Source organism: Cupressus sempervirens, chromosome 2 (genome assembly GCF_028749045.1).
Source record: "Cupressus sempervirens isolate cs-2001-9-10 chromosome 2, ASM2874904v1, whole genome shotgun sequence".
NCBI lineage: Eukaryota > Viridiplantae > Streptophyta > Pinopsida > Cupressales > Cupressaceae > Cupressus > Cupressus sempervirens.
Window position 1 is genome coordinate 262855980 of NC_143119.1, and position 21169 is coordinate 262877148.

General features: G+C 35.3%; 1 protein-coding gene across 4 annotated transcripts in view; it reads right to left on the reverse strand.

Moving 5' to 3' along the window:
* The window catches only part of APEM9 (3-phosphoinositide-dependent protein kinase-1), a 114132-nt gene that overhangs the window by 28802 nt on the left and 64161 nt on the right, over positions 1 to 21169 (reverse strand). For all 4 annotated transcript variants that reach the window (XM_089813380.1, XM_089813381.1, XM_089813382.1 and 1 more), the window contains exons 3-4: positions 6079 to 6156; positions 5587 to 5875 (exon numbers count right to left, since the gene is read on the reverse strand). In XM_089813380.1, the coding sequence (XP_089669506.1) occupies positions 5587 to 5875; positions 6079 to 6156 (367 nt within the window). The remainder of the gene's footprint in view (positions 1 to 5586; positions 5876 to 6078; positions 6157 to 21169) is intronic.

Here is a 21169-nt window from a genome sequence, read left to right on the forward strand (position 1 = left end):
CCACAAGAGTATTTGTTGATTGCACAAATCCGCCTTTACTGCCAAAAGAATCTTGAAATTCACTCTATTCAATGATATCACCTTACAGTCATAAGTGTAATGAAATGTTTAAGCTTCCTCCGTGTGAAATGTTTAAACTTTCTCCATTATATTATTGCCGCCAAGAAACTTGGGAGACCTAAAATGTCAATGCCAGAGTTATTGAAATGCTCCCAATATAAACTACTATGTTCAGACCCAATATAATATCTACCTCCTCCTGTTGATATTATTAGCAACCTTGATATAAATTCTTTATCTCAATGCATCATTGACAGACACAACACCAGGCATGAATCCTAATCTTCGGTGACTATAGATTGATCCAATGACTGGAAAGATGATATCGATATGTATTATTCCTGTTCTGATACCATGTTGTTTTTCCAAGATCGCTGCAAATGTACTAGCACTGCCGGGTTGGTATGTCTCTTCCAAATGCGACAATCACTTATATTGATAAGGAGAATGAAATATAGACATGTCCCTTCATGGGACATGTCCATCCATAATGGCAATCATTATAATTATATATTTACAAATTTTATATATGTATGTATGTATAATATCTCTTTCTCAAATATATAAATAATAATAATATAGATATGTATATAAATATCTTTAAGTATATGTGTATATATATATGTATATGTGTGTGTGTGTGTGTGTACATACTAAAATCATCCAACTGGAGCTACAAAATTTGAACAATCCGGAAGATAAGTTTCAGAATTGTCCTCAAAAAATCTGAATATGACATTATGGTGAAGTGGGTCTACTGGTTTGTATTTTAAATCCTAATTAATATTGAAAACCATTGACCGTGGTTTGTAATGAATTTAAGTGTCAGGACTGATTTTTTTTGTCTTCATACTGACCATGGGCTGTCCTCAGAAAAAATCAGAGTTCTTTCTTTGGCAGTACAGTTTGATCTTATCATTTTAAAAGACTAAGTTTGATCATTTTCATTGTCCTAAGACTCTAATTCAAATCCATGTTCCATTTGCAGCCTTTTAAGCATGAATTTTCCAAGGCATTAAATTAAAATCAAGGATCTAAAGGTCTGAAATTCATTATTTTGTTAAGTCTTCTCTAAATGCATCCTAACTTCCAGCGTCAAGCAGGGATATGATGGAAATAAAAGGGATAGCAGCGAGGAAGGTGTTACAAGCAAAGCTGTCAAATTAATTCTGTACTGAGTCCCTAATGGTTTCCAGGTGGGGGAGGATTCTGGATACAAATAAGAAGCACATGGATATGAAAAGAATGAAGAGAAGAATGTTTGGAACAAGAGATCGTCTACCTACAGACTTAGCAGTTAGCGCAATAAAAAGTGGCCTCTACCATGTAGTTGGATTTCCATCTGCAATTCAGTGCAATGAAATTATGGTGGAGTGTGTAAAGAATTGTGACTCAGAGCAGGAAAATCAAAGTTAAAGGAAAGGTGTTTGCATTCTTAAATGAGGTGGCAGTGCAAGAGAGCTTTGGGATTCCATATTACCAAAAACGTAGATCAAGACTAAGGAAGAGGCTCGAGTATTGTATGAGAAGCAGCCTGAAGCATGCATGGATATCATTGATAAGAATTGGATCAGCTAACCAAGAAAGCATCATTCTAAGTTGCCTAAGAAGCTTGCAAGTGAAGGTTTCACAGATGAGTATAGTGATCTGTTTTTCATGTTGAACAACATCATGGGAACACCCCAAGGGACTTCATTTCAGACTTGAATGTTTTACTTCATTGAGGAAATAACTTTCGGAATTATAATGGTGAATTGGCCAAAGATGATTAGTCACAATCTGGACACCCAGCTAAGTAACTTAGAAAAAACTAAGACATTTTATATGATTTTCTATGTGATCTATTTGTTGCCAAGAAATATTATCCAGGTCTTATATGCAAGGGCACAATAGGAAATGATAAGGAACAATTCAAGTCATATGCGTGTTATCCTGAGTTACAACTACATGAAGCTAGACATAGGAAGTACAACAATATTTTCACCATGAACATCACACACACACACACACACTCTTCAGAGTGGATTACATAGGAGGTTATGTAGGGAGGCCACTGCTTTGATTAAAAATTATGGATATCGGTACATCCAATTTCCAACTTTCAATTAAATTAGAATCCAAGGAAATTCTTCAAAACTTTACAAACTTCTTAATTATCCTACGAATAAAATGGTCTTACTAGAACTCGCCAGGTGATTATCAGAGTTTGCTAGTATGCAGAAGGATAAACATAAACAAGTAACACCTTCCTCTATCACACTACAGAAGTTGCTTGAAGCATGTCCTTCATTAGAGGAGGCAAGAGCAGTTAATGCAGAATTACAAATATTTCAACTTGGTGCCACACAAGGCAAGGAAGGAATCTGATCCATTCCAGAAAATCCACTCATAAGGGAAAGAGATATAGACATAAGATAGACATTGAAGAAAAATAAGCGAATCTAATGGACAAATATGCTATATGTTGAAATGTGTAGTCCAGGATGTCATTGGACTTCATGAATTAGTATGACATTTTCTCAATTCTCATTCGAGTAAAAGATAATGGAAACCTCATATATCCCCACTGTAACTGTGAGACAAACAACCCAACGCATCACCTAATTCATCACAGATTTGGCCATCTTGATATGAGATGTGGTAGACAAATCAAGAACATGGGTTGAGCAACGGATATACAGGTTAAGGAAGCAAGGTGCTACCCTCAAATAAAATGCAAAGTGAGGATTCTTCCTCAAAAGGAGAAGAAAGAATCATTGGTACTTCAGGATTACGCAATCAGGATGGGGGGCATATTTCAAAGAAAAAGGATAATGTGGGAGAGGCATCTCAAGCTGCAATTGAAAAAACTGTTAGTTAGGAATATGGAAGCAAAAGGCATGAGTCTACCACACATAGTCCCACTGCAAGATCTTCATCAACAAGGGAAGTAAAGATACAAAATAAGGAATAGAGTTCAGAGGGGTGGAGATACAAAGCTTTTACCTCGGGAAGATCAGGCGACAACTTCATCCACAAAGTCTGCATAGCCTGGCACTATCCCCTACTGTGCAGCTAGTAGTTAATTAGGAGATGATATGAGATAGCCTAGTCTCAACACTCAGCAGGTTGATGATGAGATCATTTTAGCATTGAAGAGAATGAGGGTGAACAGATGGAAGAAGGTATGGATTTGTCCATAGTTCCTGAGTGGCTACAGGAAAGTATGAAGAAGAAAAGGAGTACACCCCATGGATGACGTTGATAAAAAATTTAACAGTGTTGGTAAGGGGAAAGAACCTAAGAAAGCAAAGAAAATTCATAATACTACTAGGGAGGCATTTGGCTTTCGCATTTTGCATGTGGTTGTCTCACTTGGTGACAAGACTTTAGATGAGATCACTCTGAAAGACTATCACATCCCCTCGTTCAAAATTGGGAAAACAATAAAGAAGCAAGAATTTTAGGAATTGAGAGGTACTGCAGATGCCATTGAGGAAAGGATGGATAAGTCAGAAAAGAAAGGAGATCTGAAATTGGAAATTATGGTGCTAAAGGAATACAGAAATAAATATATGAGTTTATCAAGACAAGAGAGTGCAACTTACAGCACTTGTTCCATATGTTATCAAGATTGGCATGGTACTTATGATGCAGTGTGAGGTACTTACTTGGGAAGTGAAGGAATGGGCAAGTGACATCAAGAACAAGGCAGAAGCTTTCCTCACCAAGATAGTTCAAGCATACAAGAGAACTACAGTGTTGATGAATAAGTGCAAGAATTAGGAAATGGGAAAGGAATTTCAGCCCATTGAAAACAAGATGATTACTTGTCATGAGGAATTGAGGAGTTTCCCTGCATTGGTCACTGCTCAAGGAGAAATTGATAGAGGAAGTGCATATGACTTTGGTTATTGGCATTTTTCACTAATCATAAGGAAGTCTACAATTGAGTATGTGTAGTCGGATTGTGTGAATGTTGAAAGTTGTGTTCTGGAGATTTGTTTGAAGGTCCTTGTTGCAATCAAGGAATTGCTTGATTTTGACATTGATGCTTCCAATGAATAAGTTTGGATAAGTTGAAAGAAAAGATGGAATCAGTCAACTTGGGAGACATGCACTCACTTGAGAAGAGCCAATTGAATGGATTTCTCTCACTTATGACTTCCATAAATGATTTACAGAGGCATACAAATTGGGATGGCATATTGGATACCTGCATGGAGAACTTAGAGACCATTGAATTACAGCATAGCAGTCTTCCCAGTATTGACATGGTGCTGTTTTGATTAAGTTTGTTGATTTTGCTAAAAGGGAAAGGGAAAACAGAGTGCATCATTTGGATGATGAGTTGTACAATGACTAGGCAACTTTCCTTTCTCTTATGACTCCTCAAGCTACTGAATTTTCTCATTTTCATTCTCATTGGATGTTTTGTTTGCCCTAATTAGGATTCTATATGGATTAATCTGGGTCATTGATTCTATTTTAATCTTGCTCATTCATTGTTACAGTGGCTTCTTTATAAATCCCACTGCTCTCATTCGTAACACAGAATATTTGGAAAGTTGTTGCTAATATACTTCACTCTACAATTCATTGCTGTGTCTTACATGGTGAATCATCGTGATCTTGTTTGGAGTATTGCATGGTGATTTACAATCCTCACTTAGAATAGATTTGATTTCAAGTTATTAAGTTAGAATTTTCCTAGAGCAATTTAAGTGAATAAGAGTAATTGTGAATGCATCCTTGCATGACTTGATTATATACCAACCCACTACCTGCTTATTGATTGTAAGTTTGCCTTGGATAGTTGAGTGGTAATTATATGCACTTAACTTCAACCCATACTTGATCTTTAATTTGCATCCATAGATGGGATTAAGGAAATGGTATTGATTTGAAAATCATTTGAACACACTTTAGAAACTTGCACTAGGAGAGTGGACCCGATGAAACAACTGCATCTAGTAGAGTCCAAGCATATTCACCCTTTATTTATCCTTCAGTAGAAGTAGAAATAGTGTAGATTCACAACTTCAAGTTCAATCGCAAATTGGAAGTCAAAATATGTTTTCCTTGCTCATTGTGATGCCATATCAATCAATGTCAAGATGACAATGCCCTATTGAACAGTTTAAGTCCCCTTGTGGTACCAACATATCACATTATTATCACCAAGCACATTAAAAATGAACCTTGGAGTCACCAAATGATCTTTCATTGCAATCTTAGCATAAGTGGTGTCTTTGTTCAAGAAGATTTGATATTCAGTGTTTCTTCCTGAGATATTGAATGTTCTATCCTATATGTTGGTGGGGACTAAAACTCACATCGAATGTACCCAAAGGGCAAAAAAACAGGCCATACTGACATACCTAATGGAAACTAAGGAACTAAGTTAATACAAGTTGATTTCTTACAACAAAATTTAGATTTTATATAAGTAATCATATAGATGTCTTTTTCTGAAACAAAGAATAAATAAAATTGAAAAAGAAGGAATTCAAAAAAAAGTTATTTAGTTCAACTTTAGAAACAAACCTGCCTTTCTTCTTCTGATAGGTCTGCCTTCTTCAACCAGTTAAGCGCAAGCTGTGCATTCTTTAAGCCCTTCACAAGCACACTCAAAGTATACAGTTCAATGATCTGCATGTATTTTTCTCTTGATAGATGGGAACAAGTCCAGATTCTACCCCAAGGAGATTTTCTTCTTTCTACTTCCAAGAGTATGTAACACAATTCGCCCTGGGAAAAAATCCACCCTTCAAAAAATTCCTCAAGTGTATCTTGAGCTACCAGAGATTCTCCTTCGTGAACCTGCAAGCATACACTGCCACACACCAATAACCTGAGGAAATGGATACATGCATTGGAGCAACTAAGTTGAGTCTATCACTAAGATGCTCATGGACAAAAGCGATATTTACTTGTTTGTAGGAAGCATGGAACAGATCTATGTGAAAGAAGAAGAATGAAAGACACGCCTGCAATTTCACAGTTCAACAAATTAAAGCTACTAGAGTGAGAGTGTACCCAGTTAAAAGAACAGAGCAAGGAATAAGTGAAACAGAACCAAAAAGAGGTTTAAGATCTTGAAAGATATCTCTTGTCCTGCAAATTGAACATTAAAATAATCAATAAAACGAATTCTTTCAGTAAACATGTAATAAAATTACACATTAAGGGCTAGAAGAGTAAAATAAATATGATAACATGCATATAGCTTTTATTGATGGTAATAATGTAAGATAAGTGGAATCTGAGGACACTTGCGTTGACTTTTGGTGGCATAATTCCATTCCACACATCTTTGATGTGAACTAGTGTAATATATTTTTTAAGCTTTTTTGGCATGAGCATTCATGGTGTAGGGGCTATCCTTATGAACCAAAATATGTTCTACTTTAATTCATAGCTTAGATGGATAAATGTTAAATAAATATTTTTTATAAAGGCTAAACTACTTGTTAAATTTTGGCCAGGTCGTCATGTTGCAGCATTATGCTAACTTGGAGACCTAGTAATGGTATCTTCAAAGCATATTCTTAAGAATATTACATATTGGAATGGAACTCAAAGTTACATGACATTAAATATGTCATGGTAATATAAACTAAATATTACCAATATGTAATGGTAATATAAACTCCAAACTGTTGTGTGATATACTTATTTGTAATAGTTGTGGTTACATGTCCGACAGCCAAAAGATAATTCCTCAAGGACGTGAAAAGGAAGTTTTACATATCCATGATCTTCACAAAATCAACACACTCAAACTCACATTCGTGTGAGAGAGATAGCTTCCCCAGTACCAATTGCTGACTTGATATGGTTGCACCAGTAGAGATGTTGTTTGTAGCAACTATAGGCATAGTGGTACTAATATTTGACTCATTGTTATGCATGTTCTGAGCCTCCATTCTGTGTGATGAATGTTATATCGATAATCTCCTATGGATTAGTTCTTAGCTAATATTATGTCATCAATACTGGAATCATCTGCAGAGTAACCCATTATGGATGTTTATCCGACTTGGTGACTGATGCATCTATTATTGTTATAATTTAGTGTATATTCCTTTCCCTGGACTTATACTTCTATTGGTCACCCTTACTCACCGATTAAATTATCTCTCCTTGTTTGATGTTGTCACAAGTGAAGGCCTAGTTTGATTTATCTGTTGTTTCCAGCAAGTACAATATACCTCAAAAACTACTTGTTGGCCTCAACATTCATTAGCCCTATTCTTGTGTGTGTGTGTGTGTGTGTGTGTGTGTGTGTGTGTGTGTGTGTGTGTGTGTGTGTGTGTGTATCAGATGTATCCTCTCAGTGGCAATTGGTTTTCATTTAATTTAGTGCCTTGCTGAAGTTTGACTGAGGCTTTGACTTATGAAAGTTTCTCTGCATATCAGAGAATTTGTTTACAGACATGGATATTGTATCATTATATATCTTCTTCCATGGGTGAGGTGTTTTCTTATATGAGATTGGTCTTATGTCTGGAGGAGTTCACTCCATTTGATGAATAATCTAATCAATGAACTAATATTCTATTAGTTATCACACCATCTGACACTGTTTCTTATTAATTAGCTCACATTACTCTTTCATAAGAATATCGATTTCTTTGACCAATGATAATTAGTACCACCACATCTTTTATGAGTAAATTAATCTTATTACACAAGCAATTAGTTACTTCCATATGTTACGTTTGATAATATCTTCTCCTTACTGTTTCTTCCCCACTAGTTGATCGGTGTATGATTATTCATTAAGGTAATTGTTCTCATAATCTTGAGTGATAAATTTCCCCTTATTATTATTCCATGGCTTGGACGCCCGCTGGATTATTTCTGTCCATTTCAAGGATTGTTGGTCATGTAATTGCCAAACTGTTCATTGATACGTTGCACCACATCTCATAATATTCATAAAGCCTATCAAAAACATAATTTGTTGTACATCCCGTTATCACCATCTTGTCAACTCTTAAATCGATGTTCTGCAACAATTAGCTGCTATCAATATTAAGGGTGCTTTCAACCAATAATAACCTAATAAGCAGATGCTCCTCATATGCCATGATGAGATTTTCTCTTAAGAAGATCCAATGTTGAAAAAGTGTAAAGAAGAATATCCCCCCCTGGAAGACTTAAGACGACTCCTGACTGCATCATACTCTTGGTGAATTGGACAATAATTTATGGATTGTAGATTCCAATATATATTCCTTGCATACACCATTACTGATGGGATTGCTGAGCATGTGTAGGCCAGGACTTGCTATTTGATCACACTGACTGCACAGTTCATTTCTTTTTCTCTGATTGTCTTCTGTTAAAGATCTATCTTATTATTTGAGTCTTTTCCTCTGACTCCTGTTATTCTCTTCCAGATATTAACGTCTTGCTGTTTCTAATCAGTCATATCATGTTCGAAGTGTCTATTGTATTGTCCTCTTTCATGTAAGTTATCTTTCCTATCTCATAATTTTGGCTATCTTTTTATCTTTATCTATGTATTGTACTTAATAATACTCATCTTCCTCCTTGTCTGTAGGGTTTCCTTCATTCCTTCCTACTGTTCCTTCAGCTTCTTTTTCTGTCTGCGATAAATGATATTGTGTTGCTTCCTATGTCTTCTTCTCCTGTGACGAGTTAGTCTTTCCCTGATTATTTGTCCAAGAAACCGTATTCAATTTCTCTGCGACTATGAATATAAGTATGGTGTTGTGATACTATTATCCCTCTGCTATTAATATATAACTCCATCATGCGTCAGTACATGAGTGTGGACAATGGACTTTGCTCTGCACCTCCAATATGTATTTGGTCAGAGATCTTGTTTGTGTTACCTATTAGTGAGGCACAATTTAACAGACGTCAGGTGGGAGTCTGCAAAGATGTGAATCTCCCTTCCATATCCTTTCTTTTCTGCATCTCCTTAATCCCTTTCTTACGTTTGCAATTTGGCTCTGATACCATGTTGGGTAAACATGGATCGGTTTCTGCAAATGTAATTACACTGCCATTGTTATAGGTATGTTCCAAACGCATATCCCAATCTCTTATAAATATAAGAGTAGGGGACATGTCTCTATGATTAAGCATTATTAGTTAATATATATTAACAATATAAATCACAATATAACATATGTATTATTTAGAGTATATATGTATAATATATATATCATATAATATATTTATGGTATTATATATATAGTATAATTATTATATTATATATATAATATATTCTATCAACATTGTATGTCAAGATTAAATCAATCCGACTGTAGCTATAATCTTAACAAAATAAGGTTTAAAGAGCATATCTTTGCAGGTGGGAATCCAGGTGACAAGTGGTAGTGCATGTTTTACTACATTTATGAAGTATCTTGTATTTTATTTATTATTTTAGGCTGGCCTTCTTGTTTGGATTTGGTATTTTGGGAAAGTGCATAAGTGTGTAATTATGTCTAACCAGATATAATCCGACAGATGCTGTTTCATCAACAGTAAGGAAGGTGATGATGAATAAGCATAGGATACATATTTTATCAGTGTGACTATTCATTCCAAATGCAAGGTATAAGGAGAATGATTGGTGTGTGTCAAAAGGGAATAAAAAATATATTGCTGGGAACCAGCAATGAAGTAATACTGATCACACAATAGTATGTCTGAATCTTCTTAGCATAAAGAACCAGTATATGGTCGAATATAAATATATATATATATAGAGAGAGAGAGGGGGGGGGGGGGGGGAGCGGGCGGGGAGGATAAGGAGAATGACTGGTGTCCATCAAAAGGGAATAAAAAAAATATCACAGGGAACCAGCAATGAATTAATACTGATCACAGAATAATATATCTGAATCTTCTTAGCATAAAGAACTAGTATATGGTTGGATACATACATACATACATATATATATATGTGTGTGTAAACACACACACACAAACACATATGTTCAGATTTATTACTATTTAATACCTAAAGATGAAGGGACTGGAGTCTTTCCAAGAAGAGGTCAGTCCAAATACATCCAATAAGTTGATTCCAGAGATAGGATGCGGATCAGCGACCCTGAACGGCCTGTGCGCATAGTCCTAAGAAAGGATAAGAGCTTGGATCTATGAATTTTGAGGGAACCTATTGTGACTGGTATCTAAGCAACTTGGTTATATCCAATCTTCTTCTTCTTGGACTAAAATGGTAATAAAGGTAGTATGGACATAAAGGATCATAAATAGTAAGATTGTGTAATATGTATGATCGACGCATAACTTTCCTTACTTCAAATAATGGAAGAACGTAGATTTCATTCGATGAAACTTAGTACATTCAGTCTAGGCAACAAGTATATTAAATAGGGCATAATTTTGGTTATAATAGGCCAAAGTGTATTAGGGGCCACTACAGAGAATATTAAGCAAGCCCAAAAATTTTGACTCCGCAACTATGAAAGTAATTAAACTAGAATTTTGTAAAGAAACTTGTTTTTTTTGCAAAATTCAATTACAAAATGTAGTAAATTAAAAATGGTTTTATGGCAAAAATGGTGTGAAATATGTGTTTTAACTCGCATTTAACCTGCATGTCAACATTTTAACCCCTTTTTTATATATTCCATGGTGTTTCAAGGATGGGGACGGGAGGACGGCAGGGAACATGTTTTTGGGACATTTCCTAAAGGGACAAAAATAGGGAATGGCAGTATAGTAATTATTTAAAATATATATATATATACACATATGAATTTTTCATATTATATTAACATACTATAGATACAGGAAGAAAAAGAAATATGACAATAATTGATAATAAGACAATATGCAAATAAATCACAAATTCTCAAGATACAAGAAGTATAAAAACATAAATGATAATAACAGCAGTATAAATCAGTATAACAATATTATAACAATAGTCTCAAACATCAAAACCGTGGTCTATCAATATAAATATCCAAATCAAAATGTCTAATACATGTATCTATGGGTCTTAAATATTGAAAACATGTATCCACGGGTCTCAAATATTGAAAATATGTATCCAGAAGTCTCAAACATCAATATATTTTTATTTAATAAATAAAAAATTTAACATAATTTAATTTAATATCTAAAAGTTAATATGTTTGTTTCTTTTTTTATCGGTAAAAGGCCAAAGTTTAAACTTTTTATTATTAATTTGTAAAGTGTATACATGGTTCCTCCGTTAAAATAAGTATTGGTAGGAAAGAAAGGAGTTGAGAAAGCCTCCAATCTTGCCTGAGGACTTATGTCCATTAAAGATACACAAATTAATATAGGGGCATTTTGCTATTTACAAAATTTATGAAGTTTATAAGGATTATTCCTCAATTCACGCAATTTGAGCTTTTCCTTTGTATGTTTCTCTCTATAGTGCACTTTTGCTGCTTTGTCTTTGTATTTGATTCTTCACTTTTTGTCTACATACACTTTCTTCTTGACCAATATTGTTGTTAGAAGAAATCGATAAAAAGTCTTATAATATTTATATGTATTAATTTAAGTTATCCATCTTAACATGACATTCGAATCTTAGTCTAAATAATAATTTCCCAGAGTCTAAATGCATCGAAAGGTTAACATTTTTATTTACTTCAAAGAGGAAGCTTCCTATGTAATTCCATTGTGATAACGAAGTATTTTGATCTTGACCTTACCCTCATTATCAAGTTGTAATATTTACATATTGAATAAACCCATTTTAAACATGTATAGTTCATAACATATCATCACCAAATAATTATTTTAATTGAAGATTCTCATGATTACTTATATTGCTAATTTCTATACTAAAGTATTATATTCAAGCTAATAGATACAAATTTTGATTTAATTTGAAATGTAATATACTTAGTGTTGTTCACCCTATTGATAGCTTACTCCATCATACATGACAGTCTCACTTTTTATCAATTATATTATATCTTGCCTAATTACCATGGTATCATTTCTTATTACACCTTTATCATTATAATGAATTTAATTGATTTAATGTTTAACAACATTTCAGCCATTGATGGATTATCCGGGCATTAGACAATGCCTTCAATTTCCTCTCGTGTAAAATGGTAATTTGGATAATCCTATTGAATGTCAATCCATGTGTTTATATGGCTCCATTGTTTTGTATGATTGTAATATAATAAGATTATTGATCTTTGCGTATTATTTTTAGGTTATAAGTTTAGGATTGGATGACTTAATTATTCTTTAGGAGAGAATCCTCACCAATTGCTCCTTTGTTGCCTATGTATTTGCTTCTTTATTTCCTTCTCGATATATATGTTTAATACTAATTTCTTCAAATTTATCAACTATCTTTAACGTGTATTCAAGTTTGAATTTTATATCCAATTAGGAGCACTTATTTTCCTTAAGGCATTTAGAATTCTTTGTGAATCTGCTTCAATGATTAACTTTCTAATGTCCATTTCCAAGCTACATTTTAGACCTTCGATCAAGGCCTCTAATTCCGCAAGATTATTAGAAAGAACCCCTAAGGGATTGGCTCGTTTAATTATCCAGGAACCTCTATTGGAATGTATAATACATCCTAATCCAGCAAGACCTGGATTGCCTCTTAAAGCCCCATCAAAATTAAGTTTTTCCCCTCCTACTGGAGGGGGTTCCTAATTGAAATCCAACCTAGCTTGTTTATTTGCTTTTGAGTAGCTCAAAGGTGGGTTAATAAGCTTAAACCAGTTTTTGTACATTTATGCATCCTACTCAGAGAAAGAACCCTCTTCCTTATGAGAATTTTTAAGGTTATTATTTTCCAACTCAAAAATGCATGCTTCCACTTTACTGAGAAATGAGGTTAAATCCAAACTTTCATTAGCAAATATTCTTCTATGTCTCTCCTTCCACATTTCCATAGAAGTGTGGATGGAGAAATTTTCCATAAATTACTATAGACCCTAGAATGCCCATGTTTGGGCCAAGAATTTAGAAAATCCTGAAAGTTATTGGGAAATGTTGTTAGCCAGTGAAGCTTTTGTGTTGATGTTTTGTAGCTTTACTCGGATAAATTACATCAAGATAAGTATATATAAAATTTAGTGGTGTTGTGACTCGATAATGTGTTTGTGATTATGGAATGTCGAGACTCTGAAATGTATCACATGAATGTCACTATTGGAATCCCAAAGTGCAACAAACTGTTGTGGGAGATGTATGATATTGTCTCTGATTGTCAATATGATGGGTTTGTGAAATTGTTTCTCTAGGAACAATATAGAGTCATTGTTCACCCCTTCAATATAGAGACTGATTGCAAAACAACAAATTACAACAAGGGCAAGTTTCTATGGTATATTGATTAGTAGGTATTACAATATGATCTCTGCAACGAAGATTACAATGTTGCACTTTTTATAAGTCCGGTGGATATAATATGTAGCGCCATTATGTATCCATGTCATCTATAAAGTTATGTTGGATCATATAACTCTCTAACACTAATACTAATATTCAAAAGGAAGAAAGAAGCAAATTGCATTAGGGAGGATGTTGATGAGCATTTGTTTGATTTTTTTATTATCTTGGGGAGGTTAATGATTATTTGTCTTATACTTTGGGTGTTGGAGGCATGTTCAATGTAGCAGAAGATTCAGATTATGTGCATACTTTCCTTGTTAAAGTTATTGATGAGGAGGCAACACAGATGGACCCTAGACTAGAGTCAATTGTAGAAAGGATGTTAAACAAATGCATTTTGGATGGCAAGTTTCAACAAGCTCTAGAAATTGCACTTGAATGCAAAAGGCTTGACGACTTAGAAGAAGCAATCATGAAAAATTATAATACTCTTGGAATGCTTTCTTATTCCATAAGTGCTTCTCAAGCATTTATTAGTAGAAGAGAGTACAGGTGTGAGGAAGAGAAGAATGATTCATTAGGCATATTGTCGAGTCATTTGTGCAAGTGATGCTAGCATCAAAGATTTTATAGCAAGGTTGAGACAAGAGGGATCTCCCAATGAGAGGAAGCGAACTGTGAGGGAATTTTTTATTCTTAGGAAGATCATATTCATGTATTGTCTAGGTCTTGATCTTATAATAATAGGCCCAAAGTGGTCTCGGATCTAGCAATTTCAAACGTATGTGGATCATGCCAGATAATAAAAGTCTATTGGAGCAAGACATCTCCCATGATTGGGACCATGTGAGCAGGGTATGCTTTTGTGACAAAGGGAGCAACTAGAGGGTTTTCTTCGGTTGACTTCTGAGGATCTTGGCCATATTGGTTCAAAGGAAGTAGACCATGTCGAAATGGTTGCTCTAGTAATCAAGAAATTATAGCAGTCAAACAACTATGATTCATGAGATGGAGTTCCATGTGTATAAGCCGCAAGGCCTTTAAACCAATACCTAGATCTAGACATTCTTAGATAGATGGGTACTTTGTGAGTTCGAGATTCACCAAGAGTGATGCAAACTCCAACCTTTTATTTCATGATAGGTCAAAACATGTGGAGATCAAATATAACTATATTAAGGAAATGGTATAAATGAATGCTATTCAATTGAAGTACATTAGTATTGATCACCAGATGGCCAATATTCTCCCCAAGCCCCTTGCCAAAGCAAAGCTTGTGCATTTTTGAGACAAGCTTGGAATTATGGAGAATGAAGCTCTTGTTGAAAGGGAGTCTCAGCATTAGTGATTTCTAGAGATGTACTATAATGCACTCTTCTATGAGAGTAAGAAGTTTGAGTTGCAAGCCCTTGTTAATGCACTCTTCTCTGTGAGAGATAAGTTTGAGGTGCAAGCCCTTGTTAATGCATTTTTCTCTATAAGAGAGAAGCTTGAGGTGAAAGCCCTTGTTCCACCTTGTAGGAGTAGCCATAGTGGATCCACCCTCTGGTAGCCAAGGTGGATGTCATGTTGAAAGACTCTATGACTTGGCACCTTTGTTTATTCACTCTCTAGGAGTAGCCATGGTGATTATCATGATGAGATGAAATAATCACGTTGAAAGACTCCGTGATGGGCACTTGTGTTCATATTCACTTCCATGCATTGGTGTAGCCATGATGGATGTCATCACATTGACTACCTCTATGATGATCTCTATTTCACCCTTTCAGAGCAATTGTGTTAAATGTCATTCCATAACTCAGATATCGAGAAGAATTCCTCCCTGGCTAAGAGGGACTGTTAATTTTATTGTAGTTATGGTCAATTTCCTTCAGGCCAACTTAGATAACATAAATGTCTAATTGGCCTATCAACCTTAGACATTTGTATGACTCAATTCATTAAATATGAAAAATATAATTAATATGACGACTTGCAAATTCAATTTGTTAATAATTGATAAACACTAATGGGGTTGGCTTGGAACTCTATCTCCCTCTCATTGAGTTGTGTTGTTTTGGGGAGTCTCGACTCTTGGTGGAGGGGCACTACCAATAGGTATAAGAAAGATTGAATCTTCCTTCCTTGTTATCAAACACACATATGCACACACAATCAGCAGATCGAATTTATTTGGCAACAAATCTACATTATTTAGAAGTGAAGTGCTTGAGGAGACAGTAGGCACATATCGTTGATGTTTGGGAGGGCAACAATGATCTATGTCATTGGTCATGGTTAAACGAGTAGACCAAACAACACAAACCTTCTCCAACCCGACATGATTAGCTCTACTCAATTATCAAATGACAGATGGCAGTCACTATAATGTTGGAATGTGAAGTCATAATGAACTGTCACTACTTGTGGTTAAGTTTGTTCACAAACTCACTATAAATAGTAATTTTGAAATGGGTTGAACATGTGTTGTGAGGTTTTCACACCATCACCCCAAAATTTTGGGGACCCCCTTTTTTAATTGCCTTAGCAAATTTTTGGATTGTCCAACAATTTTGAGTTTTGAAAATTTTGAGCCTTGGACACCTTTAGGCCAGTGGGAGAGACTTAGCTTATTTTCACCCGATTTTTTTAGCTAGATTTTGCAGAGCCACCAATTTTATCCTTAGGCCGAACAAATTTCAAAGTTAATTCCAACTTGGCAGGATAAAATTATAAATTTTGTATTTAGACGTTTTCTTTTGAAAATTCGGATATAATTGTGTAAATTTGGATAATTTTCAAAAAATGAAATTTTTTGTTAAATCTGGTCTTTTGGAAAATCTTCAATTTTTTGTGAAGAAAGATTAATTTTTGTGATGGTGAAGTCAAATTGCAAAATCGATTTTTAGGCTCTAGAGAAATAATTTTATTTGTGTTAAAATGCTAAAATTGCTTAGCCAAATCGATTGAGATTTAAATTGCAAAATTTGGCTTAAATGGATTAAATTGCCTTGAAAACCTTTTTAGCCTTTAATGAAATTAGTAATTTAATATTGAAAAATGGCTTTTGGCTAGCCAAATCTAATTTTAATGACGTATTAATTACTAAATCTTCATTAAATGGAAATATTTAACACCTCTAAGGCATTATTTATTTTCTTTTTCCAATTTTGGTCCAAATGGCAGTTTAAAAAGTTAATTTTCATCATGGCAAAATTAATTTTAGCTAAGTATTTAATTGTGGGCCATAATTTTGCATTAATTATTTGTTTTTCTTTCTCCCAGGGTCCAAGTCGGCTAGCTTGGAGAGAGTAAGAAAGTTGGGTATAAGAGGAGACCTCTCTCCCATTTCCTCCTCACTTCTCACTTCTCCTTCTCAAGGTGTTGGCGATTTTGCAAGAGCAAATCTGCACTCTTCTTGTTTGGCGAAATTTGTGGGGGCTGAAATTTGTGGGAGCCGAATTTTGTGGGAGATAAAATTCTGAAGAGGATATCAATGAGATAAGACTTGGATCAAGATTGGATGAGCTAGAAAAGGTTGCAATCAAGAAGAAGCATCTAAGCACTCTTTCCTCTCTCAATGCTCTTATTGGATTTGCGAAAGAATATGAGAAGGATCATGAAAGGATGCTACAAGCAGCAAGCAACGTGGTGAAGTCAGTAGAACTCAGGGCGAAGCACACACCTTGTCCTCCTATGGAAGAAGTTAACAAAAGGCTAGCTAAGTTCATTGCCTTAGCTAAGAAAATGAAAGAAAAGGGAAGATTTATATTAGAAGATCATTTGATGTAAGCCCAAGTGGCAATTTCCCTTTCTTCTAGAATAGGACAAATGTCTATTTCTAATTGGCCACCATTTTGGTGCCTTCTCATTGGTTGCCACTTTTTGCACTTTTTTCATTGGTCCATTGATGAGGTGGTAGCTTCTCATTAGCCGATGGGGTGGCAACCCTATTTAGGGTTTTGAGGATCCAATCTAGATCGTTGATCTTGTTTTGATCTCCACATCCATTGTATTTTTGGCCCTTATATAAGGCCATTTGCTCTCATTTGTAAGTTGTTGGAGAAATTGTTGCGAAGATAATACCAAAATTGCTCTCTTTTTCATTGTTGTGACTTGCATGGTGATTAAGAACATTGGGTATTATTGCATGTTTTCTACTTACACATAGTTAGATTTCCTTTCAAGTTGTTAAAGTTGGTTGTATTTGAAGTTGTTTAAGTGAGGTTAAAGTAGATGGATAGTTGTATGGTAGCATTGGTAGATGTTTGATAGGGATCAATACTAGACCACTAGCATCCTAGTGGCTGGTTGGGAAGCCTTGTGTGGTAAACTAGTTCATTTTCCTTAGAATCATTGCATCTATGCAAGTGGGGCCGTTGGTTAGCCTTCATTAGATTCGATCCCCGTCCATTTGCTAACCTTCCATTCGTAGGAGTAGGAGTAGAATAGTGAGTAGCTAGGTAGTCGAAGCTTAGAGAAGGAAGTTAGAGAAGTAAGTCAAGTATCAGAACACATCCATTCACCTTCCACCACCATCGCTTTCCCATCAACATCACCATTGGCAGACACATCCTCCATCATCGTCACCATCAACATTATCTGCCACCCGCATATTTCACAAACCCATCATCATCCCTATCATTCCACTAAAGTCCAAGTCATCCTCGAATGAATAGCGTAAGGCCGCCTACGTGATTACCAGCAAATCACATCGATAAAACTGAGCAAGTATCCACAAGAGTAAGGAACATTGGAGTTATTCTCATTATCCCATGAGCAATAGCTTTTCAAGAGAGGAATTGTACGTTTGATACTCCATATCAAATATCCAATTACTAATATGTTATGTAAGTGATACAAAACTCGCATCAACAACATGTAGTTGTACCAGTCATGCTTCCTAAATTTTGGTAAGTTGCCTATAATTAGGACTCTAGTTGGAGCAGATGTCATTGTATGTTGGGCACTCCTTGATAAAATGTTACTCTATCTCTGCCACTCCCACATTTCAAAATAGACATATCCTCTCCTTCCATTCTTCCTTAGGCATCATCCACCTACCAATTCACATCTCAAATAATGAGAACTTGTTCTAGGCTACACTATAAGGATTTTTTATCTCCATTTAATATTTCCTCCTACGTATGCTTTCTATTCATGATGTCTCATGGGATTAAATTCTTTGATATAGTAATCTTTTTGTGCACATTTTGTTTTGACCATATGATTCTCCTGAATTTATCACTCACAAGCTTTTGTATTTCTACATTGTTATCTGAACGCTCATGCATATTAACATTTCATTTTTTTCATCAATTTGACGTTTTGTTTCATCCAAGTGTTCTTTCATCTATCTAGTTTGATGTAGTGCAAGGTGCGTGAGTCTCCAAAGGAGATGACTTGGCCCATAGAAAGTAACCACACAACGAAATATAAACAATAACAGAGAGATTTAGATGCAAACAACAACAATTCTCATAATAGAATCATAAGATTTACATCCAACATGCCCAATTGTAAGGCCTTCCAAGTTGTGGCCAAATACATAAGCAATTACAATAATAGTTTTGCACGACCTTGCAGGATCCAAACCCCAGCTACCCCAGACCAAAATCAAGAAAAAATCCCAAGAAAAATCTAAACTTGTGGTCACAAGCCAGCAAGCAACCTTCTTGTTTCCCAAACCCACACTTTGTTAGCATGAATGCTGATGGTAATCCTTTCAGGGAGTATTCTAAGCATTGCTAGAACACTCAAGGAGATCATTAACATGATTGACATGTTGCATTCATGATTGTGTTTGTCATTGATGTCAACATAGTATGGTTTCTGTAAAGACTCACAGAGTAGCAGATAGAGAACGAGGTTGTACGGATTGTACATTGATACATAGGTCAAGCACAGTTAAGGACGTACTCTACATTGTGTCCTGAAGAAATAGACAAGAGCAAGGAGATATGCCTGATTTACAAAGGACAATACACAGACAAAGTACCTAAAAAGCAATTTTTGATGGTTGGATTATATCTCCTACCCGAGATAGAATCTTGATGTGCGAAGTTGAACAGTGACAGAAGACATCCTGATGGTGACGTCAACGAGTGCACAAGGACAGAGGTCGCACATGTGAGAAGTTGTAAAGATGTGAGTCAACAGTGTTGTATAATTGTGAAATAATTATTTAGCTTAAAGAAGTCCTATTATAATTAATTGGGAAAGCCTCAAGGCCAACTCACGGAATTATTTTGAGGATATGGTATAAAGGAAGGTTGTTTTCCTTGTGGTAAAATGTGATATATAAACAATAATTCAAGTATGATATGCGAAGTATGTGGTAAATGCAAGTAAGCAATCCATGGTATTATTGGATGCAAAGTTGGTGATCTAATATCAAGATCAGACGAGGTTTGGTCCGGTTAGAGGACAAAGAAGAAGCTATACATTTCTATTATTTTGCAAGGAATAATACAGAGATTGATTGGACAATGAGCTCAGTGGTCTTGCCCATGAAGTTGTTTAGACAGTGGGTTCATTTTCCTTCTACAACTCCTAACAAGATTGGCACAACTCCTAACACAATTGGAATGTCCTAACAAGGATTCAAAGTCTCCTAACAAGCGCTGATATGTACTAAATGTATTTCATTGGCTCCTAACAGAGTCCATCCTCTAACAAGGAACTTTCATATTAGTACATCATTTTGTGGATACCATCCCCACCAAGGTTTTCCCTCTGATCAAGGGTTTCCCTAATTAACATATCTGGTGGTATTGTGTATCAGTATCTTCTTATGGTCGTTGATTATATTTGCTCACATGGTTAAGAATTAATAAGGATGATAAATATTCTAATAGTTGGAGAACTGATTCAACCCCCCCCCCCCCCCCCCCCCTCCTCTCAGTTATCTTAGTGGACTTTACTTTCTAACAATTGGTATCAGAGCATCAAATCCTTGAAGAGAAAGCTTAACAGCTTTGGGAGATCAATGGCAGGTTACTTCAGAAAAGAAAGTCCTAAATTTGATGGAGTTAACTATAACAGGCCGGAAGGAGAAGATGAAGACTCATTTGCTATGTATGGGTCTAGGATATTGGCCGATGACAAAGAATGAAAGGGAGATTGTGGAAGAAAACAAACATGAGGAGTGCAATGAAGTTGAAAGATATCTATTCATGTGCAATATGCTTGCCAGAGAGGCATTATTGTCAGCTCTTCCTGAAAATGAATACAGTCAAGTAAAATCACTAGAGACATCTTATAAAATTTGGACAGCCTTAGAATCTACTTTTGAAGGTGATAAGCATGCTAAAAGAATTAGACTACAGAATTGGATATGTTTGTTTCAAGATGCAAAAATGATGGAAGATGAATCTGTGAGAAGCTATGTTGGTAGAATCTCTGAGATTGTTGTAGGAATTAAGTCTTGTGAAGGATCTAACAATGAAGATGAAATTATCTAGAAGATTTTGAAAACATTGACACCACCATTCAAACAAATAGTGCAGATGATTGAGCAAGTGATACCTTGCACTAAGAAGTTTACCAAAGAGACTTTACTTGGAAGGTTGGAAGCAAGTGAGCTTGAAGCAATCCGGAGAATTGCCTAGAGTGGAAACAGCTTTTAGTGCATTAAGTGGCCATCCTTCTTTATCAAGAAGTGCAAGCACCAATGGAGACTATGCTAGCTACAGCAAATCCAGATTTGAAGAAGATAAGAAAATTGAAGAAGGAATAGCCCTGTTTGTAAGAAGAGAGCCAGATGGTAAAAAAATCTTTAAAT